This window comes from Sebastes umbrosus, chromosome 3 (assembly GCF_015220745.1).
Source record: "Sebastes umbrosus isolate fSebUmb1 chromosome 3, fSebUmb1.pri, whole genome shotgun sequence".
NCBI classification, from domain to species: domain Eukaryota; kingdom Metazoa; phylum Chordata; class Actinopteri; order Perciformes; family Sebastidae; genus Sebastes; species Sebastes umbrosus.
This window is the reverse complement of record NC_051271.1, coordinates 22346861-22369371: the sequence shown is the minus strand read 5'-3', so window position 1 is coordinate 22369371 and position 22511 is coordinate 22346861. Positions and strand designations below refer to the sequence as shown.

The window sequence follows — 22511 nt, the reverse complement described above, 5'->3', positions numbered from 1 at the left end:
TCTAGTGCATTTCCACATGGCAGACTTTTCATATCCACAAGGATTAAGATATTCAATATTCACTGCTTTTACACTTTCATCTCATTGCATATCTGAAGAGATAAAATCGCAAAGAAAATAATTTAATGACACTAAAATGGTGCAAGTTTGTTGTAATGTCATATGCCACAGGGTAAGATGTAATCAGCGGGCCAGTTAATTAGGTGATGATCATTTAAGAGAAACAACTTTACAGTCATTTCGACAGCAAGTCTAGGAATCTTGCTTAAAAATGAGCAGCTAGTGTGAGTCTAAAGTCTGAGGACCTTTCCATATGCATTCATTAACTCCAGCTCATTCCAATTTGCAAAGATTTCACTTTGGATTCATTTAGAAGACACAAAAATAAATCACTAACAAGCAAGAAGCAGACAACTCGGGCTACTCTATGTAACAGCAGCTGCATGTTTTTTTCCCCTTTGGCCACATTTATTTTAGTTAGTAATTTCACAGCGCTACCAAATGTTTCTATACATTCGCATTCAAATTTGGCTTCCTTGGGGAGAATAAAATTTGTAATTTCAATAACTCTAATGGACTGAAAACCTATCAAGTATGCTTTTAGCCTTGCGTGTGCCACTGCGACCCTGAATTGGAATAAGCCAGTAGCAATAAATGAATACATTCATTCTTCTCATCTGCAGTGTCGTCTTTCCTCATAATACAATACTGTAACTTGTCTGCAGGCTTCGTCAGCTGGCATCGTATAGAGTACTGTAGATCTACACCTTCTGTACAGTAGATGCATTATGCATATTGGGCTCAGATATACTATATGCGCACACATACACACAAACATCCTATGACTCAGCATCCTTGGGCCTCCTGTGACTACAGCAAGACCTACTTTTTCATAACCATCATTTCGTATAAGCAGAGCGAGGCTGACTCATATGTCACATCTGGGACACGTGACAGGGCGAATATGTAATGAGGGTGTGACTCCTCACCTCCTAGGTTCATCCCGGCCTGGAGACACTTCCGTACGCGACATGCTGGACAGTTTTTCCTTCGGATCTTGTCAATGATGCAGTCATTTCTCCCGGCACACAGGTAGTTGTGCTGACCTACAGAAAGACAAGACACGGCGTCAGTACGATGCAGTTTGACATAGAACAGCAGCTGTGATATTTTCAAAGTGATATGCAGCAAAGAAAAGGAGGCTAACTTATGCAATGCGGAATAATATTTGTATAAATGTGATTACATGAGCAGAAGTAAATGTTTAATTCTACTGTAAAGTCTCCGTCGGTGACTGTTTGTAATGTAGGTCAACACAGAAACCAGTGAAATGTCTGGCAATATCAGAGATCTCCATTTCATGATTAACACTGTGAAAATGATTGAAATTGTGATTATTCCGCTCTCACATTCTACAATGCATGACTAACGGTGTATTTTACAGTATACGGCACGAGTGTATTAATATTCGCTGGAACCAGGACACTGGCTGCAGCTAGACTATTCCTGACAGTGATGCTAACATGGCGAGAATCCCTCCTGCCTCCTGCCTAGCCCTTAGCTAAACCCAATGATCTCCCATTTCAGAGCGCTTCCTTCCGCTCCACTAGTTCTTCACTGTACAGCTCCTCTCCTCCTCCACTCTTCTCCTCCTCTACGCCTGCGTCTCCATCCCTCTTTTTTCCCTTTTTCCACACGTCCGCCAGCCTCAGAGCGCCATACGCCCACACACAGGCAGGCTCATGCTCGTGCACACATACAGTCATTCACTCTCACTCCCGTAGACACACACACACACACAACATGCACGCACGTACACATGCATAGCCAAAGCTGCTCCACTTGGCAATTTAAAAAAAAAAAAAACTGCAAATGTTGTATCTGCTTTCACAAACAAATACACACACATGGAACACAACCCAGATGGAGTGGTAGAGTGTGGTGTAGTGACCCCAATGACCCCAGTACACGGCTTAGCTCTATTAGTGGTGATGCTAAAAGTGTGTGTACATCTCAGATGGTGTGTATGGATGCATGTTTACAGGTCAAAGTATACCTCCCTGCATGTTCATCTAATTTCTTCAGAAAAGATTTCTGGCACAGACTCGTGTTTTAGCGTGAAAAGCTTGTGCGATGTTTACATGCAGTTTGCTCAAACATGTACATTCTGTGCATTGCGTTTGTTGCATCCACAGTACAGTATTTGTATTTGTGTGTAGGACTGAGCAGAAGTTGTTTTCCGAGCTAGCAGGAGTAGTGCGCAGTGTGTCTGTCTGGCTGCTGCCAAAAGCCAAGGAACCGAGCTGCAGGAGGAGAGGCAGCAGCTGTAGCCCCACCACTATTTCTGGCTAAATCACATGACCGTTACATAAGCCCATTTTTCTTGCTCTAAAAAACAGTAAACTGCGACACAGGAAACACAACGCAGCCATCCCCTTCCCCACCCCCCTCGTGCATGCACACACACACATGCACACACGCACACACACACACACACACACACACACACTCTCGCTTGGATGGGCCGGACCAATCGGCGATCCTGAAAACTCTGGAGCCTTCCTGTCAACTGTTTTGCTCATTCCCGTGAATCTTGTTAATAACTGTTAGAGTGAAATACACTTTATGAGACAGGCAAAGTTGTAGTCCGATAGTGTGTGTGTGTGTGTGTGTGTGTGTGCGCGCGACTGTATGTGTTACTGAAAAGGGAGAGAAGTTGTTTATTTATGCACTGTGTGTGCATGCACTCGCATGCCCTCGCACAGCATGTTTACCTCTGATATGTGCATTTGCTTATCAACCCAGCACGTGGCGGGCTACTGATGAATGCTACTTTTTCAGTCTTACCTTGGAAAATGTATTGTATTGTAAAATTAAAAAAAAAAAATCTCCTTTCATCTCCTATGAAAGTGGTTGATTTATGAAGTAATTTTGAGTCATATTCTCATGTGCATCATACCCAAAAATATTCTGTTTTTTTGCAATAAAAACATCCACATCCTGTCAAGATATTTTCATATAATACTTCAAAAGATTCCTCAGATACTGTATTAAAATTGACATAATTCTAAAAACTCCTGTCTTCTGGTAGTACAATGCACTCTCTGTTAGCATTCTCCATTACATGGCAACCCCTAAGAGTTTTTTAATGGAGTCCACTCGCGTCTACTTTTAGCTAATGATCTCACAATCTGGCAACAACCCGCTGAGTAGTCTCTGTTGTCTGTCAGCTCCAGCGTACATCAGTTATGAGGACATCCTTTTGAAAGGGAAATACTCTCTCCTGTGGGGACCCCACTTTAACAAGAGTAATCCTAAAAAAAAAAAGTCATGCCACCAGCACACAGAGCATCTGCTTAACAATAGACAGACAGACTTCAGGCCTTTGCTAAAATACAGCCTTTAACCTGACATATTTGAATAGCCACTAGACACAAGTGGTCAGGCCCCCGATTGTGTAAACAGCCTCTCAGATACAGTAGCTGACCCACATCAATAGTACCACTGTGACTCTCTGAATGGCATTTAGTCGTAGCTGCACATTTCTTAGTTGCAAGCCAGTCCTGCAGACGCAAGATGGCATATAACTAAAGCATGTGTGTCACTCTCACAGATTAATGCCATTCAATTATCCACCCACAAAGCATTCGCTCAATTCTGTGATCGTCATTCATCGGTATTTATTGCAACCTAAATTACATAGCCAACAAAAATACCAAACAACCCAGAAAAAAAACAGGCCTCTCAGAGATGTAATTGTTGTTACCACTGGGCCAGCAGTATGCAAATCACTGCCTTGCAATAGCACTGCTACTCCGCTTCTTTGGACAACACACAAACAGCTGTGTTGGATGTGGCTCTACACAATTAGGCCTAAGTTTCCCTGTCTGGATCGTTATAAAAAAAGAGGGTGCAGAAGTTGAAATAGGATGTAAATAGAAGCTGTTATTTTGTTTACTAATCTCTCTACTTCTATAATAGTCTGCTATATATCTCAAAGCCGTTGTCCTGTGCATTTCCTTCTCACAAAGATTTTCACCATCTGCTGCCTTTGCACATAATGCGTTGACTCATTGTTTAGGCTTCAATATGGTATTTAGAGGTGTCTAATGTACAAAAACAGCCAGTTATGGCAGTGTTTATGATATAAAAGCAATCCAAAAGCTGTTTTACAGTACTCTCATTCACAATGCATTATAAGTTAATTTCACCACTCTACCAACTGTTTGTCAAGACAATCAGTTATGCATTGGTACAAATCAAAAACATTTGTCTTACAACTAGAGGTTAAAAACACATTTGACTCCTCCAAATGAAATAAATCAAAGAGTGCTCGTTGCTAAGTGTTTTCAGATAGGGTTACAACAGAAAAATGTAGGGCTGCAACTAAGGATTTTATTCATTGTCGTAATATGTCAATTATTTTCTCGATTAAACGATTAGTTGTTTGGCCTATAAAATTTCAGAAAATGGTAAAAACTGTCGATCAGTGTTTCCAAAAGCTCAAGATGACGTCTTCAAATGTCTTGTTTTGTCCACAACTCAAAGATATACAGTTTACTGTCACAATATTACCTTTTTAAGAAGCTGGAATCAGAGAATTTTGACTTTTTTTCTAAACAAAATTACTCAAACTGATTAATCGATCTGATTATCAAAATAGTTGACGATTAAATTTCAACTAATCGATTAATCTTTGCAGCTCTAGAAATATGCCCCCTCCTCTGTACCTCTTTTCTCATCAAAGCTGTTTTGAGAACATAATCTATGTGTCTATTGAAACATCACTTGGATGCCTATTTGAAATATTTAACTCATATTTTAGTACTAGTGCTGAGAGTACTAATTACACTTAATTGTGTAACTATGCTTTTTTTCTGCTGCTACTTTACTACATGTGACTTGTGCATGTACAGTTTGTATGGGTTACACTAAGACTAAAAGTAAAGCCACAACACTCATACTGTATCTTTAACTAACCAGTCATCAGTGAATACACTGATAAAGCCCATCAGATTGTCTCTGCTTATTTGGTTGAACACAAAAGGTGTAACCCACTGACTGTACTCAATCCTTTTTGCATTGATGTCAAAGAACAAAGGTATCACCGGGGAGCAGGAAGAGATGGAGGTCAGATTATATCCACTGAGGAGCCATCAGGCCTGCTGCTGGTCAGCCCAGGCCAAGGGAACTGAGGGCATGGAGGAAGTAGCGTGTGCATATATATGAGCGAGTTATATCATCATATGTGTATGTAATCCACGTACTCGTGAAGCAAAAAAGCGTGAAAAATTAGGAATAACTTTAAGATATCATAGGAACTGTTGTATGAGGATACCTTGCATCTGTACAAAATGCTGTGAATAATACTGTATATTGTACTGAAATAATTTGTCAATTAATTGATTAGTCATTTGAAGAAGAAAGAAACTAAGCAACAGCAAGTTAAATAATTACATATTTAAGTAATTTATCAAGCAAAAACACTAAACAAAAATGTCCTGGCTCCAACTTCTCACATGTAAGGATGTGCTGTGTTTCATAGCATTGTAAATTGAATGCATTTGTGTTTTGGACTCTTGGTCAGACAAAACAAGCAAGTTGGAGATGCCAACTTAGCTTTTGTTTCCCCTAATTTTTATTCTAATATTTTACATGCTAAACAATTTATCAGTGAAAAAAAAAAGAAGTGTGCCCATGTGTCTATTTTTAAAGCAGCAAGGCTGTAAAATGCAAACACATACTGTGACTGTAAATGTATCTAGGCTGCATTAGAGAGACCCTTCCTCAGGCTGCATTCTCCAACCTAAATGCCTATTAGCAATGTGGGTCACACACATATTTACAGTAAGCTTTGCAGATTTAATTTCTCCCTAACGTTGTACACCTGAATGCCTATACTACTTATGAAGAAGTGCGTGTCCATGCATGTGTGCTTCATGGTTAGTTTGCGCCTGTGATTGTGTTTGTATGTATGTTGTCTGCAGTTTCTGATCAAAGGAGCTCTGATGTGAGACATGTGTGGTGTAGAGCTGGGCAACGCTGCTAAATGGCTTCCCTCCAGCCGTTGTTACATGAGCCGCTCACACACAACCTGAAGCATTCACTCCGGCATGGGAGGGAGGCCTTTATTCCCCTGGCATGAGCTGAAAGAGATGCGATTGGACGGCAGAGCTGCCTGTCAAAGCAGAAACAGTGCGAGCCGTGTCCTCAGATGACCTCTCCCACAGAGGCGGTACCGAGGAATAGGTTTTTAGATTGACACCAGCGCCATGGAAACCACGACCCAGTCACATCGCAGAACACAGAGAGGCCATAACAAGGTTGACTAATGTGTCTGTAAACCTCTCAGTTCAATAAGAGAACAGCAGAAAACAGCTATAGTGAGCTAAAAGCAGCGCCTGGTATTATTGCAAAGAGCAGACATGCCGAGCCACTGATGACATGTGAATAATAAGCTAGCGTTCAACTCTTCAAATGCACTCCACATGGAGCCGTTTATTGAGTGCAGCTGTCTTGTATCAACAAACTAGTCTTTAGTGGAGTGGATGCAGGAGAGAAGCACACATGAATGCATTCAGCTATTTCCACATTTCATTAGCGATGATAACACATATTTACGAACTGTTGTTTTGTGTCAGAAGGCATTTACCTGGAGTGCAGGATAAACGCTTGTACGGAAGAATTCATTCATTTCAATAGAGCCAATAAATTGGCTGCATGTTTGCATGTGACAGTTGAGTCAACAGCAGCAATATACAACTGCAAAACTTGTAAGCTTCCCAAAAGTTATTGCCCTTCTTCTATGTTTGTTTACTAAAATGTGTGAGTATAGTGGCTGCCATACTGTGTGAGATAAACGGGATGACACTTTGCTGAATAGGAGAGAAGGTGGATGAATGTTTCTTTTATGAAATGTGTGCATGTGAAGTCTTCAAGAATGAATTGAGGGTATTTTTGAATAGCTCACAGTCCGCACTTTGCACATGATTTCGTATTTCTATATGTTTCCCGGGACCGTGGTTATAAACTTCATAGTGCACAGTTGGCTGTGCCTTCTGGTAGATATGACAAGTGGAATGAATATTTTTTCTTCTCTCAGATGTAGACAGTAAAAGGCCCATGTGGCCAATAGATATAGGCGAGAGGGAAGACCCCCAAAAGTGCTTTATTTTTTGAGATATCTTCCTCCAGATGCTCTCACCTACCATAAGTCGTTGAATGTCTGAAAGTCTGAGTTGTGGAGACCCTGTAGAAGAGCGAAAGCTAGAAAAAAATAGACCAGACAACGTTTTGTCTTTGTATGGGTGTTAAACAGTATATTCATACTTAAAAGTTTGTTTTACCAGTGCAAATTACTACTTTTGCATTAAGAACATTTGACCACTGACCATACCTGCTACAGTTACATATCATATATTGCTGGATTCAGCACAACCATACCATTCTAGCAAACCCTGTTTAGTGATACTGAGACAATCCCAGCATAAGCTGCCTGCCTAAAAGTAAATGAATACATGCATTAAACCTTAATATTTGATATTTCCGCGTATTGTACTGTGTGTTCATAGCGCTGTATTTCCTCAATGCATCAATATATTCACACTCTGTTCATTCACATATGTAGAGAAACCATGTCCCCACTATCGCACCAAAAGTGGGATCAATCAGAGCTTGCATTATCAAATTACGTGAGTTCAGGTGTGTCATCTCCCGTTCGGCCACACTTTTATTTATGGGGTGTGTCACGATATCTGTCAATCTTGCAGTTAAACATTTTTATACAAGAATCCGTTTCATATGTAGGAGACCTAAGAGAATATGAAAAACATTGTTGTGCTTTGTTCTACCTCCGGTAGGAGTTTATCAAGATTTTGGGTGCTTTCCCACTAGCTTCCAAACAGATGGTCTAAATGTAAACCTAACATGAAGACTTCAAAGATTAACTGCGCCAAGCTCCAGTGATGTAAAATAAAGCTACCTAACAATGACTCGTCTGACTTGGATAAAGGGGAAACCAGACCCTCCACAGTCAGAGGATTTCATCCGATTTGTTGATGACTCTGGAATGCTAACTAGCTCTGTAGTAAAGGGCTGCGAGCCAGTTAGTCGTCTAATGAGCTACAGCCGACTGAAAAGTTTTGTCCCCTGAGGCAGGCGGTGCCAAAGGAAATTAAGCATGGGCTGGATTATTCCCCTTTTACAGATGCCCACTCTCTGCAGTCTTCTTTTATATCTCACATGCCAAGTGTAAGTTTTTAACTTTGAGAGAAAAGAGGAGGGGAAGGAGGAGGAAATGCTTGGAGAGGGGAGGAGTAAAACGTCTTCTCACGTCCTAACTTACACCGCTCTCCGGCGCTCGCTGCTGACACATCGTTTTCCATCCCTCTCCCTGTTTCTTACTCCCTCTTTCAGCTCCTCCTCTCTTTATCTCTCTGTCTGCGTCTGACTTTTTCTTTGTCCTTCCTCCCCCCCTCCCTCGCTGTATCTGTTTCACTGTCCTCTATCTCTCTTCACTTTGCAAAATCCTTCTCTCACTATTTTCACCCTCCACCTTACCTCTCTCTTTCCACCTCAGCAGCAGCTGTGGAGGGGTCAAGTGAGGTAACAGCACGCTTTGCACATCAGAAGGGCGCACACGTCGCACGCAACCTTGATGACATCACACCGCTGTATGGGCTGCCTTTATTAATACGCGTTCATAGTTTACACAGTTGTTTGGCAGTGCAGAATCAAACTCCAATCAAAAACAGGGAGATGCTCATAAAGTAAAGAGCACTGCGTTAGATTTAAAGGGCATCACAGAATCAATGAGTCAATTTTAGTATAATTATACTTCATAAGCGAGACAAATAGGGTATCAGTAGTAAAATGACACAGCCTAAAGAGACCTGAGCTCTTCAGAGCCTCACTTGACTAACACTCTCACACAAAGTCAGATCTTTAGTATCAGCCGACGGCTCTCTGCTGGCCACGCTGGAAGCAAGAACAATGGCATGTCTGATTCGATAACCCCTGACACATAATCTGGTTTCAGGTCTCCGTAATGACGGTGTGTAAATATCATCAAATTAAGGCGTGACGTGATTGGGAACGAGTGCAATTCCTCCAACGGTCAGGAAAACACCTAGAGGGCCTGATGGCTGACTGGCAGGCTTGTTTGCTTGTGTTTTTTCCGTCTGCACTGTAAGAGTGTGTTTTGCATTCAAACACTCATCTTAATGAGTGAGGCCAACGCCTTAGGCACAAAATGAAAAGCACATTATGGCTGTTTGTGATTTTCCCTGAGCTAAATATAACATAAAGGGCGGCTGCAGGAGAATTACCTACTGAATGATTTTTCTTTTTTTTTTTGATGTGCCACTCAGCTTGCTCAGTCTATAAATGTTTATACCAGTCATTTTAATGATCTTTTAGGAAATATAAATATATACAAGGTCTGCTGAGAGTAAACAGTAGTTTGTTGCATAAAACAGTGTAGTGTAAATAAAACCAATATCGTCTAGTGGTTGATAATTCTTGCAAACATGGTCGGCACTGTGTGCTGCCTAAATGGAAAGAACAGGCTGCTTCACATCTGCTTTGTCTGAGGGAGCCTTTCAAACTCTATTCTATAAGGAAATAAGTGATTATTTGAAAAATGTGAAAATTACTGAAAGCAGAGTTATTTCCCAGTAGGATAAGCTGTAAGCTTGTACTACAAATTTAAACATACTTGGCATAAGGCACTACCCCCCAATTAGTGTTAATAAATTGAGCAGAGTATCCACCAATAATCCTGAACATGTGTTTTTTAATGTAATATTTACTTTAAAAAAATATAACTGTTACTTAAATATTCTCCGGTAATCAGTTACGTCAAACATTTTGAGTACTGTGAACTTATTTGGTTTTACAGTGTGAGAACCAATTTTGCCGTAATGCAACATGAATGAAATTTGCTGATTAACAATCAGTGAGCAACCTCTGATTGTACAGAAGTCTATGAGAAAATAACCCTACTCACTTTATTTATATTACCTCAGTAAACATGAGTTTATGGTCTAAATCGCTAGTTTCAAGTCTTCTTCAATACAGCATGATGTTCATTCAGTGAATTATGGTCTCTTTTAGAGTCAAATAGACCATAAAGCAGGGGATGCTTTAGAGCGTGGTGACCTTGTGATTGACAGGTCGTTACCACTGCGTTATCCAGTCTAGGAGTTGTATGTGTTTTCGTCTTACAACTTTAACCCTTTCACAGTGTGTTTTCAGTTCATGAAAGACATTTTGGTCGCCTAAAAATGTCTTATTTGGCATTCGGTTGTACTTAGCTCCACCGTTTTGTGTCACTTCTGGTTGCAAAAACCAAGATGGCAACGGCTAAAATGCCGAACTCATGGCTTCAAAACGGCAATTCACAAACCAATGGGTGACGTCACTGTGACTATGTCCACTTCTTATATACAGTCTATGGTTGTAACTTAATTCCGTTGTGTGCGACTTGCAGCTTTTCTCTACTTGCTTGTGTTTTCTGTATTTGCGGTGTGTTTCTTTGTGCTGCCTATGCGTTTTTTAATTTGCTTGCATTTGGATGTCTTGTCAAATACGTGACAAAGTGTTTTTTGTTTTTCATTTGCTTGTGTTTTCTTAAGATGCAGTGTGTTAAGCTCTCTCAGTCACCCCAGAAAAGACCTAACCACCACAATATCTTGTTTAAACATGAGTTTATACCATATCTACCTTCCACGGCTCTCTTGAAGAACACTTTGCAGCTTCCACATGTCACGACACCGTAGTGGCATCCTGATGCCTCGTCTCCACAAACCAGGCACACTTTGGCCGTTGAGGACGGTTGTCTCAGTGGCGAGCTGAAAGGACACAAACACACAAGACTAGACGTAAATCAACAGAGAATTTTCAAAAGTCAACAACAAAGCTGGGGCAAAGAGTCGCCTTCCTCACAGTGTTATTGCCTGATACACACTGAGAAACATTCTTGTGTTTTTACGACCCACAGTACAGTAGCAGCACTATGTGGCTCGCCATAAAGATGTCTGCCAACCAAGAGAGGAGGGCTTTGCACTCTACTGATTTATAGCTTCACCAGGCTTACCGAGACGACAATGACAGAATTATAGAGGAGATTATTTAAATTCAATAAGCAGAGAGACACAGAGCAGGATGTCAAATTTAAGTAGGATCCAAAACACTTGTCCCCTCCTCTGGCATAAAAAAGAGTGAGGCACTGGAAAAAGTGTGTTGGCCAAAAATAATACAAACCACAATAGAGCAAAGATTTGAGTGTGTAATAGTGTAAACAGTGTAACCGGTTCAGGGTCAAAGGTGAGAATCAGTACTGACGTGTGCAGCTGTACTGTATGTAGCATGTCATGTTGTCGTTATTTACTCAGAGCAACAGCTCTGTTGTTTACTTTGGCATCATTTACTGCTTTCACTACTGACTGATTCCTACAATTACATGCCCATTAAAGCTCAGGATGTGCAGTATGTTCTCACTCATGCAGGGCTGAATGGGAGAATTAGTTACAGTTAGTTACAGTTTACCTATTCCTGCGAAGGAGACCATGTGGGTCATGGTAATAGGTGTCAAAGGTCAAAAGTAATGGATGATGTCTGTCTGTAGTTAATCTATTAACAAAAGAGGAAGTTTACTACTGAGTTTAAAGAACTGAAAAGGACTTGCAGTGCACACAAAGTAGGGCTGGACTATATGATCTATAATCTATATCAAGGTAAATTATCAGATGATCATAAATGTAACAATAATTACTATTTTTATAATCAGTTTCTTGTATTTCCTGTTTTATAAAGGCTTACTTCTGGTATGTTTGTCCTAATGTTGGCCCATTAGTTGGTTAAACTTCTGCTTAGATGTCATTGGTTGAAGTACCTTTGTTAGTTTATATTTATTAAAAAATGCAATATGACATTCATAATGTCACTGATAAATTATGTTTATTGTCAATACAGATTGGCAGAGCAACTGTACAGTGTCAGTATTACAGCCCGAATGATAAATTGGTGGGCCAATATCAACGGGTATTATCGCTCATTAGAGATACCGCATATCGTATCAATTAGTAGCATGAAATTGCATTACGGAAATGCCAAAGATATGTTTGACAAACACTTACATAGTTTGTATGAGAGCACCAAGAAGTTTATTTTTGAATTATAAAATATTGATATTTTGCTAACCAAATTTGAGGATTCCTTATCAAAACGTTTGTTTATGTTATGTATTTATGTAAAATAAAGAAATACAGAAATTACATATATATTTACACACACACACACATATATATATGTACTGTATATACACATAAAAAAATCTAAAATATTCTTATATATATATATATATATATATAGAGTTTTTTAAAGAATAGTTTAGATTTTTTTAAACTCTCAAATATCAATATTGGCTTCAAATATCCAGTGTGTGCTTCAATCTGGCCTGCGATAGGGTGCTGGATGGCCCTCTAACCATTTTCCCATCCACAAATTAATAAATAAAATAAGGGGCCAGAGTGCATAAAAAAAAGCATCAAAATAAACTAATAGAGCTTGTTTATTAAAAAAGAAAAAGAAAGGAAAAAGTGCCAGGAGAAGATCCCTCGCACCCCTCAGTTAATTTGAAAATAAAGAATTTCAAAGAAAGATGAGTTATTGTCCGTTTTAATGTTGTTTCATTTTATCTGATAAATATTATTAATGTTTGTTTATTAACTTGCCCGCCTGGCATTTTGCAAAAGTGGCCCCCGGGCAAAGCAAATATGGCTTAGCATCCCTGCAGTACACAATGTGTAGATTCGATGCTAAGCCATAAATTAAGTTTTTTAAGCATTTATATCCAATGCATTTACAGGAACGTTAAGATTAAATCTATTTCTCAAAACAAGCTCTGCTAAATGGAGATGTAAGGCAAATTTTGGTTTTGAACAGGCCACCCAGTACAGTCTAGTATGAAATATGACATGGTTTCATCAGTTTGCAGAGCAAGCACGCCCTATTGATGATTATATTATAGTAGGGTATGCTACTTATTCATGCTACTTATTAATGGAATGACACTGAATCAGTTGGCTCTCACACGTAATAAAAAATTGAACACACATTCACATTCTGAGTAGATAAAAAGCTGCGTGTGTTTAAGGATAGGTCTACACGTGCGGGAAAAATGAGGATATACAATTTTTGATAAAACATTTCCCTTAATGTGCATCCACACGCACACAGAGAACACAACACGTAGACGGGTACAAAGAGAGAACACCTTGTATCAAAACATTAAAAGTGGCCTCAGCTTCCCCTTCTTTTCTGTTCTAATTACCTCTCTCCCATCTCAATCAATAACATGCAAGGTGATTGTCTGGTTAACATTCTCCTTACATCCTTCATCAAACCAGCTGCCAAGCACTCTCTCTCCTCCTCTGTCTGTCTCTCTACCTCGCACGCTCTCTCATGCACACACATTTCCTCCAGGGGACTAGCTGGAAAGGGGTACAGCAACAGCACACTCAGATACAATCAGGACCACTGATCTAATTCCCTCTTGTCCATCTACACACACATTCAATTTGTTAGGACGCTTAGAGGAGTCTCTGGTGAGGTGTTTGTCTGACTAGATCTTTCTGGCACTGAGCCGCATGGTTTCAGCTAATGTGACTCTGTGTATGTGTGCATGCACAAATCCAATCCTTGTCAAGATGTGTTTTTCCAGCATGTTAATATGCTGAATATTCCCTCCCCATACATTCGACTTTTCACACCATTACAAAGCAGTGTTAACAAGAAAGAAATCGACTGCAAGAAAAAAAGGCCCCAGAAAGTTAACGGCCAAGAACAACACGAGCAGCATACGAGAGGTCTAAAGTATCCGCTTCTAATATGCAGTCAGTGGTCCACTCTTTAATAGTGCCGCACATTAAAACCTTGTCGCTGCGTGCCAGCCTGCCTGCCTGCTGGTCCACCAACAAGGTGACTTCCCCTCCCTCAGAGAAGTATATAGGTCATTCACTCTCTCTGCTTATGAAACCAGAGCAGACAGGCCGGGCTGCAGTGACTGTGCACCAACGGCTGCCAGTAGCCCAAAACTAAACACAGGCTACCAGACATTCCCAAATCCGTCTGTTTCAGTAGATATGTTAACCAGTTTGTCAGCGTACAGTATTTGCAAGAATGATAATGTAATTTTTAAAAGGGATAGTTCTGGGGTTTTGAAGTCAGTGTATCACATACAGTAGATGACATTCGGCACACCCCTTCCACAGGAATGTAATGCTGTGGACGGGGGCCGGCAGCAAAATGTATTTTTGCCACCTAAAAAAATCAGTTTAAGTGTACACTATATTTACAAAATTTGCCCTTGCCGTCAGACAGCTATACAGTCTATGTTTCCGACGGGGAACTGAAGCCGTAATCTATGCTCTCACCAAAGCAAAAGTTTCTGATCTACCGCTGCCTCGATCGATTAGTTTGTTTGTGTCATTGTGTGAATTTGACTAACCGATCGAGGCAGCGGTAGACCAGCAGCTCCCGTGTTCTGCGAGGTAAAATGACTGTTTCTTTCAATGGAGTCTGGTTGCTTTGAAGAGAGCGTAGATGGATACGGCTTCAGTTCCCCGTCGGAAAGGGCTGTCTGACTCCAAGGTAAAATAGTGAAAATATTCTAAATATAGCGTACACTTAAACTGATAGCCTTTTGTTTTTGGTGGCTAAAATATGTTTTGCTGCCGGCCCCGTCCACAGCAGCACATTGCTTTGCTTCAGTGCAGTAACTCCCTTCTGCTCCGACGGTCATCTTCTGTAGGTAATACACTGACTATGAACAAGAACCTCATACAAAACGCTCAAACTGTCGTGCAACAAAGGTCTCTAGTCAGAATCAAAATTGGGACGTTGTTGTTAAGTGGTTAAGTGGTTTGACCACGAGGACACGATAAATGAATTTCCTCTTTGTTTGGCTTGTCATTTTCAAAGCTTAAAATATTCTGAGGTTGCAATTTCTATCTGTTTCAATTAAAGTTTAAAAGATGATGTGCCACTGTCTGGAAGTAACATTGTTGTTGAGGCTGGTAGTTCAAACAGTTAATTCCTGCACGCAGGACCTTGTGTCACCCTTCATCTCATACTGAAAACACAAAGCCGGAGTGCAGAAGAAGTTGTTAATTTTAGGAAACTGCAATGTACAGTATAACACACAAAACAATTCTACTTAATCCTTTTCCTTTTTTTGAGAAAATAAATCTGAAATAATCCATCTCAATTTCTCTAAAATAATACAGATGGAAAGTTCTGCAGTTGTGTGCCGGCTACTTCTGTGAACTGGGACTTTTTTTCTCGACCCCTGTCTTCTCTATTTCTGGGTACAATCTCAGACTAACTCAATGGGACTGACTGCACAGATCAAAGGTCTCATTCTTCGCTCCAGTTGTTGCTTTTTTCTCTTCCTACAGAAACCCCAGGGCAGCGGTTTCATTGTTTTCAGTGTCCTTTCATCTTTAAAGATAACACACAAAGCTAACAACTGATTTAGTTGCTGTTTATTTCCCATGAGGGTACAGATGAGTGCGAGTACACAATTCCTGTTTCTTCCCACTAAAATGTACAAGCAGAAATTTGTATCTGCTTGCTGCCCTCTTCGCTGCACCCCACACTGACATGCTGCTCAGGTGAGATATTAATGAAATGACAAAGGAAAATAAATGTGAGAGCTTTAAACCAGACGAAGCCAACTGTGCCCGCTAAAATGTGCGAGGACCAAACCACAGGACAGATGTTTGGGCTCAAAATTGGCCTCATGCTTTTCGACAAGTAATTCGGATGTCACACTGGGAGCATTCTCCAAATGGTTCAAATATCTCCTCCCTCTCTCAGCTGCGCAAGGAATGCTAAATCAGCGAGAGCTAAGACCAGAAAGGATGGTCAAAGATTTATCAGAATCCGGAAAGATTGCTCTTGATAACAACCGCAGTCAGTCGAAGCGGAGTTCCTCTGAGTTCATAATCTGCATTACCCATAAACAGGTCAATATGGGTCACGAGAAAAGGTCAGAAGTCATCCGAGCTTGGCGTAACAATTAGTTGCCATAGAAACAGAGCATGAAGTCGAATAAAATGACAAATTAGAGATACAAGGGAAGTCAAGGGGGCTGTAGTTATTCCGAGGTTATCAAGATAACATCATTATGGGTGAATAATGGGCCATGAGATTGCTCTATGATGGAGGACCCACGTGGTACGAATGAACCCTGTGACCCACATAAGTACATTAGCATGACAGAGTCAGTAAACAAGCAGCTGAACCACAGAGAGTTCTGTTGTATAGAAAAACAATGTCCTCATGAAGCATGTAACACTAGCTGTGTTTCCATTACTGTATTTTCATGTGCAGTATTGCATTAGAAAAGCTGTATGGAAACGGCAACATTCAATAAAACTTTCTCAATTGCGCAGAAAAGTTTTTTCTTACAGCCATGCGTAAAGCGTAGCCTATACCGCCAACTTCTGAAACTACGCAGCCTAGATTATTCGCTCTAACCTATTGTTGCACAGTATACAGATAACGTTAAAAACAGTACATGCCCCATTTCATTAGTACTGGTACTTTAAGAATAATAATGATTAAACAAATAGTGAATAAATAGTAACAGAAAGAATAATAACGTTTTAATACATTAAATTCATCTGAATTTATTATAATTTTGTTAGGCTTCTTTATTTTGGAAGCCTCTCGCCATCTCCCGTGCTGCAGTACCACTTTCCGCCTGAACTGTTACTAATGTGCAGTAAGGGGGCGCTGTTTTACAGAAAACTGCTTATTAAATGCTGTTTAATAAGTGATATCTGGTTAAAAATATAAAGTTTACCATCAAAATAATCACATAAAGTCAAATATAAGGGACATCAGATTACTGCATATGTACATGTTTTAATTAATACATTTTCATATTTTTAATTAACAAAAAAATATTTTAAGTTCCATGTTCTATCATCTATTATTCCATCACTTTTCCTGATGTTTTAGTTTTTCTTTCATTGTATCGTGTCGAGATATTTAGGCAGGTTATCGTATCAGTCATAATTTTGGTATCATGACAGCACTACTCCAAACCAGTTCATGGAAATGATTCCAATTTGCATTTCTTTCAAAAGTTCGCTTTAAAATTTGTTTGACAATTGACTGAAAACATTACCTCTGTCTACCACAAACACACTACGGTACTGTACTGTACTGTATTTACACTGCTGTAGAGATAAATTTGTGTGTGTGTTTGAGAAGACACACTGACGCGTTCATTCTAGAGGCTGTTATCACAGGGATCAGACAAGTACCTCAGCCTCCCTGAACCTACCCCTCATGAAAGAGAAGCATCCTTGACTCCGCAAAAAAAAAAAAAAACTTTCACGGTACAGTGCGTCTCTACAGTCTGGTCTACAATATTTATGTAATACACACCGTGGCATGCTGAAAAACCTTAAGCTAGACCGGTTCAAAGAATATTTATGTAACACACAACTTGTTGGAAAGGTAAAGGTAGATTGGTTTAAACACGCTGAGGGAGATGGAGAGGGAGAGAAAGAGAGGACAAAATGGCTTACATAACCATGAGCAGACAGTATAAACATTAGGTTGACACCCACTCACCGCCTCTCAAAAGGAGAGAGGTCTTATGGGTAGTGTTAGAGAGCCACCAGGGATTTATTTTTCCTGGTGAAGGTGACCCTGGCATTGGGCAGAGTACCTGAGCATACAGAAATATGAGATTTCCTCTTTGTCGGGCTTGTGTTACACTTGTGTTAAGGTTACAGTATAATCTACTCTGACTGGCTGCCTGTTATTGTTAAGAAAATCAAATGTTATGCATGAGGGTTTCATACAGTCATTTTCCATCTCAAGGTTTATGATTTCTCTTTTATTTTCTGTTAAAACGCAGCGGATAAAGACTTAAAATACAGGACAAATTTGCTTTCTGATGGAATCTGGTGTCCCGGCTGTGATTGCATTCCTTGTTTTAAATACCAAGCTGTTGTGTTGTCTCCCCTCCAAGGCTTATACATACAAACTTTAAGTGACCTTCCCCCATAACATCAAATCGTGATTATCTGTCTCCTATAAATCCACTGTTTTGAGTGTAAACAAAGAATGAGACAAGTCACAGAAATGCACACAGACACACACACACTCAGCGCTCTGCAGGGAGTTGATAGAGGCTCGGTCAATGGGCGGAAACTGACTACAGTATCATTCTGATCTACACACAGTATCCAGCTTATACTCAACCTGTCTTTGAACTCCACAGCCACTCTTTGCTGAACTTTCACCTTTCCTTCAGCATGCGGTCTAAGCTGAACAGCCTGCGGCGGGTCTTGCAGAGACAGTGGGTACCTTTAGGGCAGCAGGCGTGTAACTCGGCTGCTTTTAACTAACCAGAGCTGCTTGACCACTTTTACTTCACCTAAATCACTTACTGTCACACACGGTGAATGAAATTAATCACCTGAGATATTTTGGCTAAGTCGCAAAGCATGGATCTCAGGAAGATGTGGCAGGGTATTATTATCTGGTGGGAAGGATTATAGTAGCTGGAAACTCCCGTAATTCATGCCTGTCAAGGGCAGCGAGGGGCCGATCACATTCACGCTGTATAAAATTAGGCATGGGATGCCACTTCGTGCCCATGGCTTCGGTCATAGTTTCTGTGTAGCTTGACATACTTAAACTCTCTGTGTCAATAAATGCTGGTACTGTATGCACATTTTTCATACCTATACAACTGCAGACAAAAACTAATGTGCAGCCGAATTAAAATTCTGTTTTTTGCATAACTCCACAACAAGAGAACTAAACAGTTCCTATACAGTTTATGGGGTCAACACACCCACTCGTTTATTACTGAGTCTGACCATATGCAGTTCATTTACACACAAAGCATGAACCAAGCCAAAGATCTCCAATACCGTGAGGAACTCAATTTAGACGGATCTCGCATCTGAGCTTTGGAAATAATGCATCTGTACAAGGCTGAGAATAAGGTGTAAGTGGGTGTAAATCCCACACATTAACTTGGTTACCTCAAAAACTTTCTCCATCTAGAGAGACATTTTTCAAACATCAAACACCTCTTAAATGTTGGGGAATTGTAAACCCTGCAAACAATTGCACATGTAAAAGGAACATTACAATTCAAAACTACACAACTACAGCCTTTACTATGCCTAATTCATCCCCATGAATACAATCCAGCTATTCATTTATGCGGCAATGCATCCTCGACAGATCTCCTCGCCAAGTCCTGCAGCGCCGTTTTGATCGACTGTGACAAAAGTGTCTTTACCGCCTTAAAGCAGTTCGGTTCTCATGTGCTCCTCACACTGATCAGTTTCTGTTTTTAGCACAGAGTTTCCAACAGAAGCGGCCACAAAACAGCTAGGAACATAATTCAGCTGACATGTTGAGAAGTACGTTGTCGGGGCATCAGGTCGATTTCCAGGCATGGGAAATAGAGAAATAATGCAAACAAGAGGCCGGTGATAAACATAGTGTTCGACACATGAATAAACATGAAATACCAGCTCAGTGACTTAAATCAAATTTCCCTCCTGAGCATAAACCTACATGATAACAGCAAAAATAAGCACGGTAGTTGGCTTAAATCTAACTAAATACACAAAAAGGAGCCTGTTTTCACCACCTTTGTGAAACGTGGCTTAAAATTTACTATAATCTTTCTTACTGCCACGAACATAAACACAAATGGACCACTTCAAAGCTGTGCTGCTAAAACTGGTTTTGTTATTGACCCAAATCCTTTGATTTCAGTGGCATGGATGAACTCTAGACCTGGCCTCCCCTGGTGTTCATCATGTTTCACCTCTATTTACTGCTTACTTTGCTTTCTTCCACCGACCCCATGTGATACCTGGATCCTTACAAATGTGTCTCTATAGCCAGGTTTGGGTCCTGTTGCCTGTACAGCAGGTGACCTCCAAACTCAGCTTAGAGGCCCTGGGACAAATGAGAAAAACAAATCCCTAGAGAGGGAGATTATCTTTAAGGGATCAGCCCTGACCTGAGCCACCTCACACCACGTATACTCCTTACCTCAGTTCTCCACTTTCTAGCAACAGTTAGCACACAGTCAACTCCTGTTTACCCATCAGGTCAAGTCAATAAGATTACACGTTGCCATTTAATGTCTAAAAAACATTTTAAAAAATGAACTAAGCACGTCGGTCCAGAGAAATTAAACATGCCAAAAAAATCGTATTCACAAGGCGACCTTTTCCTTTCCTGTGTGATTCAAAAAGGCCTCACTCTGAATGTAGGTTAATGTACACTGGCGCTGACACATGTTGCCAGCAACCCTACGCATTAGCTGTCACATGCGATCATCCTCAACACCCACCAGTCATTTACAATTCTGCTGGGACAAACATGGAGGAAGAGCAGGCAGCGAGTCCAGCGTGTTCAAAGAGGAAACACTATACACACACAACCATAATACATTAACGTACATACTGAGGGGATAAAGTTAACTATGCGGCTGCCAAGTGGATCTGCCTGGCCGGGAGTGTTTATTGTATGTATAGTTTATATAGTCTAGTGGCTCCCTAAAGTCACAGGGTATGAAACCACAACCCCAAGAAGTGGGCTATGCATGAGAGTCAAAGCCAAGTCTCTGGTTGGCTCAGATCCAGGTGGTTAGCACCACGGCAGCACATTCTGCATGTTACCTCAAGAAGTGCTGAGAACTGCTCCCCAGTCAGCCTCTCTATAGTATTTGACAGGTTCAACAGCAGAAGAGCAGTCGTATACCCAGCTAGAAGTCTTGCCTGCGCTCAGCCACTTAGTCTAAACTGCTGCTGACAGCATCTATCAGGAGCCAATCAGGTGATCAACACAAATGTGCCGATGAAACATAAACTATACAACTACAGAACTATGTTTTTTTAGAAGCTCTCTGCATAGCGTTTTTGCAAATGCTATATTGTTAAATGGTGTATCTGCACAAAAGTCCTAGTAGCAGGTGGAGAAAGGAGATGATTAGTTAAACAGGGATAGACACTAATAATCATAAGCACTGGCCCCACGGGCCACCAAGCCCCTAAATTTGGTGGCCAAAGTACATTTTTGGTGGCCCAATAGTGAATACAGAAAAAGCAATTTAACACAACTTAACACAGCCTTCATTAACTGTGGCATTAACAGAATGAAAATATGTATATCTTTTTTTCACATAAAAACACATAATTCAAATGAATTAGGAAATAAATGATTGTATTTTTATGTGAGTATTTGCTTCGATTAAAAAAAAATCTTGGCGTCAATAGTTTTAATGATGTATTATAAGCTGCTTAGAGCTAATTATAGAAAGTTAAACAGGTCATAATTCCCTCTCTAATATCTATTTTATATCGCTGTGAAAACATCTCCTTCAAACTGTATTTATTAATTTCTCGCCAAAAACTATGACTATGATAACGTTTTAATTTACCATCGCTCAATTTTACAGAGTAGAGCCTGAACGCACCATAATGTAACTCAATGGAACCTTCGTTACCGTTTTCATGTGCTCTGTTGTTTAGCAGGACTGTGCTACCCACCGGCTGCTAACAGCTAACGGCGACTAGAAAGCATTAATGCCGATCTCCCAATCGCATCCCTAAAGATAACTCCTCATTTCAATTTCGCAAATCAACCCTTCCTTGTCCATTGCGGCACATTCAAAGCGAGCGACAGGAGTAAATACAAACAGGGCGTCCGACAAAAGTTCAGTCGCGATTTGCAGCGGCCAGTTAGAACACTCCAATAGAAAACAATGCAATCACACTGATTTGTCACTGACGCTCGTTCACGTCGCATTCAGTACACAGTTTATGTTTAAGACACGGACACCATAATCTCATCGAGACACACAGTCTTGTTCTCAAGAGCGACCTGATAAAACTTGGTGGCCACAGAGTAACTTATTGTGGCCACGGGCCATCGTGCCATGGTTAATGTCGAACCCTGTTAAAGCTCCAATTCCATTTTGAGTGGTTTTACAATTATATTTTTAGAAATTGATTCAATTAAACACCACAAATTATTCTGCTGTTAATGGTGACCCAGTGCTGCTGAATAGGAGGTTAACACCCATCAACCCAGAGCAAATACAATGAACGGTCCAACAGGATCATGAGTACAGTTTGTCCAGCAGCATCAGGCCTGCACATTGTAAAGCTCCACATTATTTTTCCTAAAAGGTCAACTTTAATTCTGACCTCAAAAGTACAAAAGGTCCCGCACAAGCGGTGCAAAATGCAAAAGAAAAAGAAGGTTAGAGGGCAAAGAAGCGTGTACACACACACACACACACACACACACACACACACAATGTCAGGCCAAACTAAATGTGTCTGTGCAATGACCTTTTTCAAATTCAGTGTGTTCACCTCCAAAGGATTACAGGCCCAGATGGCCACTGGATGAACAATGCAACACCTGCTGAGGGACATAGCGCAATT

At 40.5% G+C, this 22511-nt stretch overlaps 1 protein-coding gene across 2 annotated transcripts in view; it reads right to left on the bottom strand.

Moving 5' to 3' along the window:
* The window catches only part of nr3c2 (nuclear receptor subfamily 3, group C, member 2), an 82254-nt gene that overhangs the window by 24344 nt on the left and 35399 nt on the right, over nucleotides 1-22511 (bottom strand). The window contains exons 3-4 of one of the 2 annotated variants that reach the window (XM_037764597.1): nucleotides 10714-10850; nucleotides 990-1106 (exon numbers count right to left, since the gene is read on the bottom strand). In XM_037764597.1, the coding sequence (XP_037620525.1) occupies nucleotides 990-1106; nucleotides 10714-10850 (254 nt within the window). The remainder of the gene's footprint in view (nucleotides 1-989; nucleotides 1107-10713; nucleotides 10851-22511) is intronic. The other variant, XM_037764598.1, reaches the window with a different exon arrangement.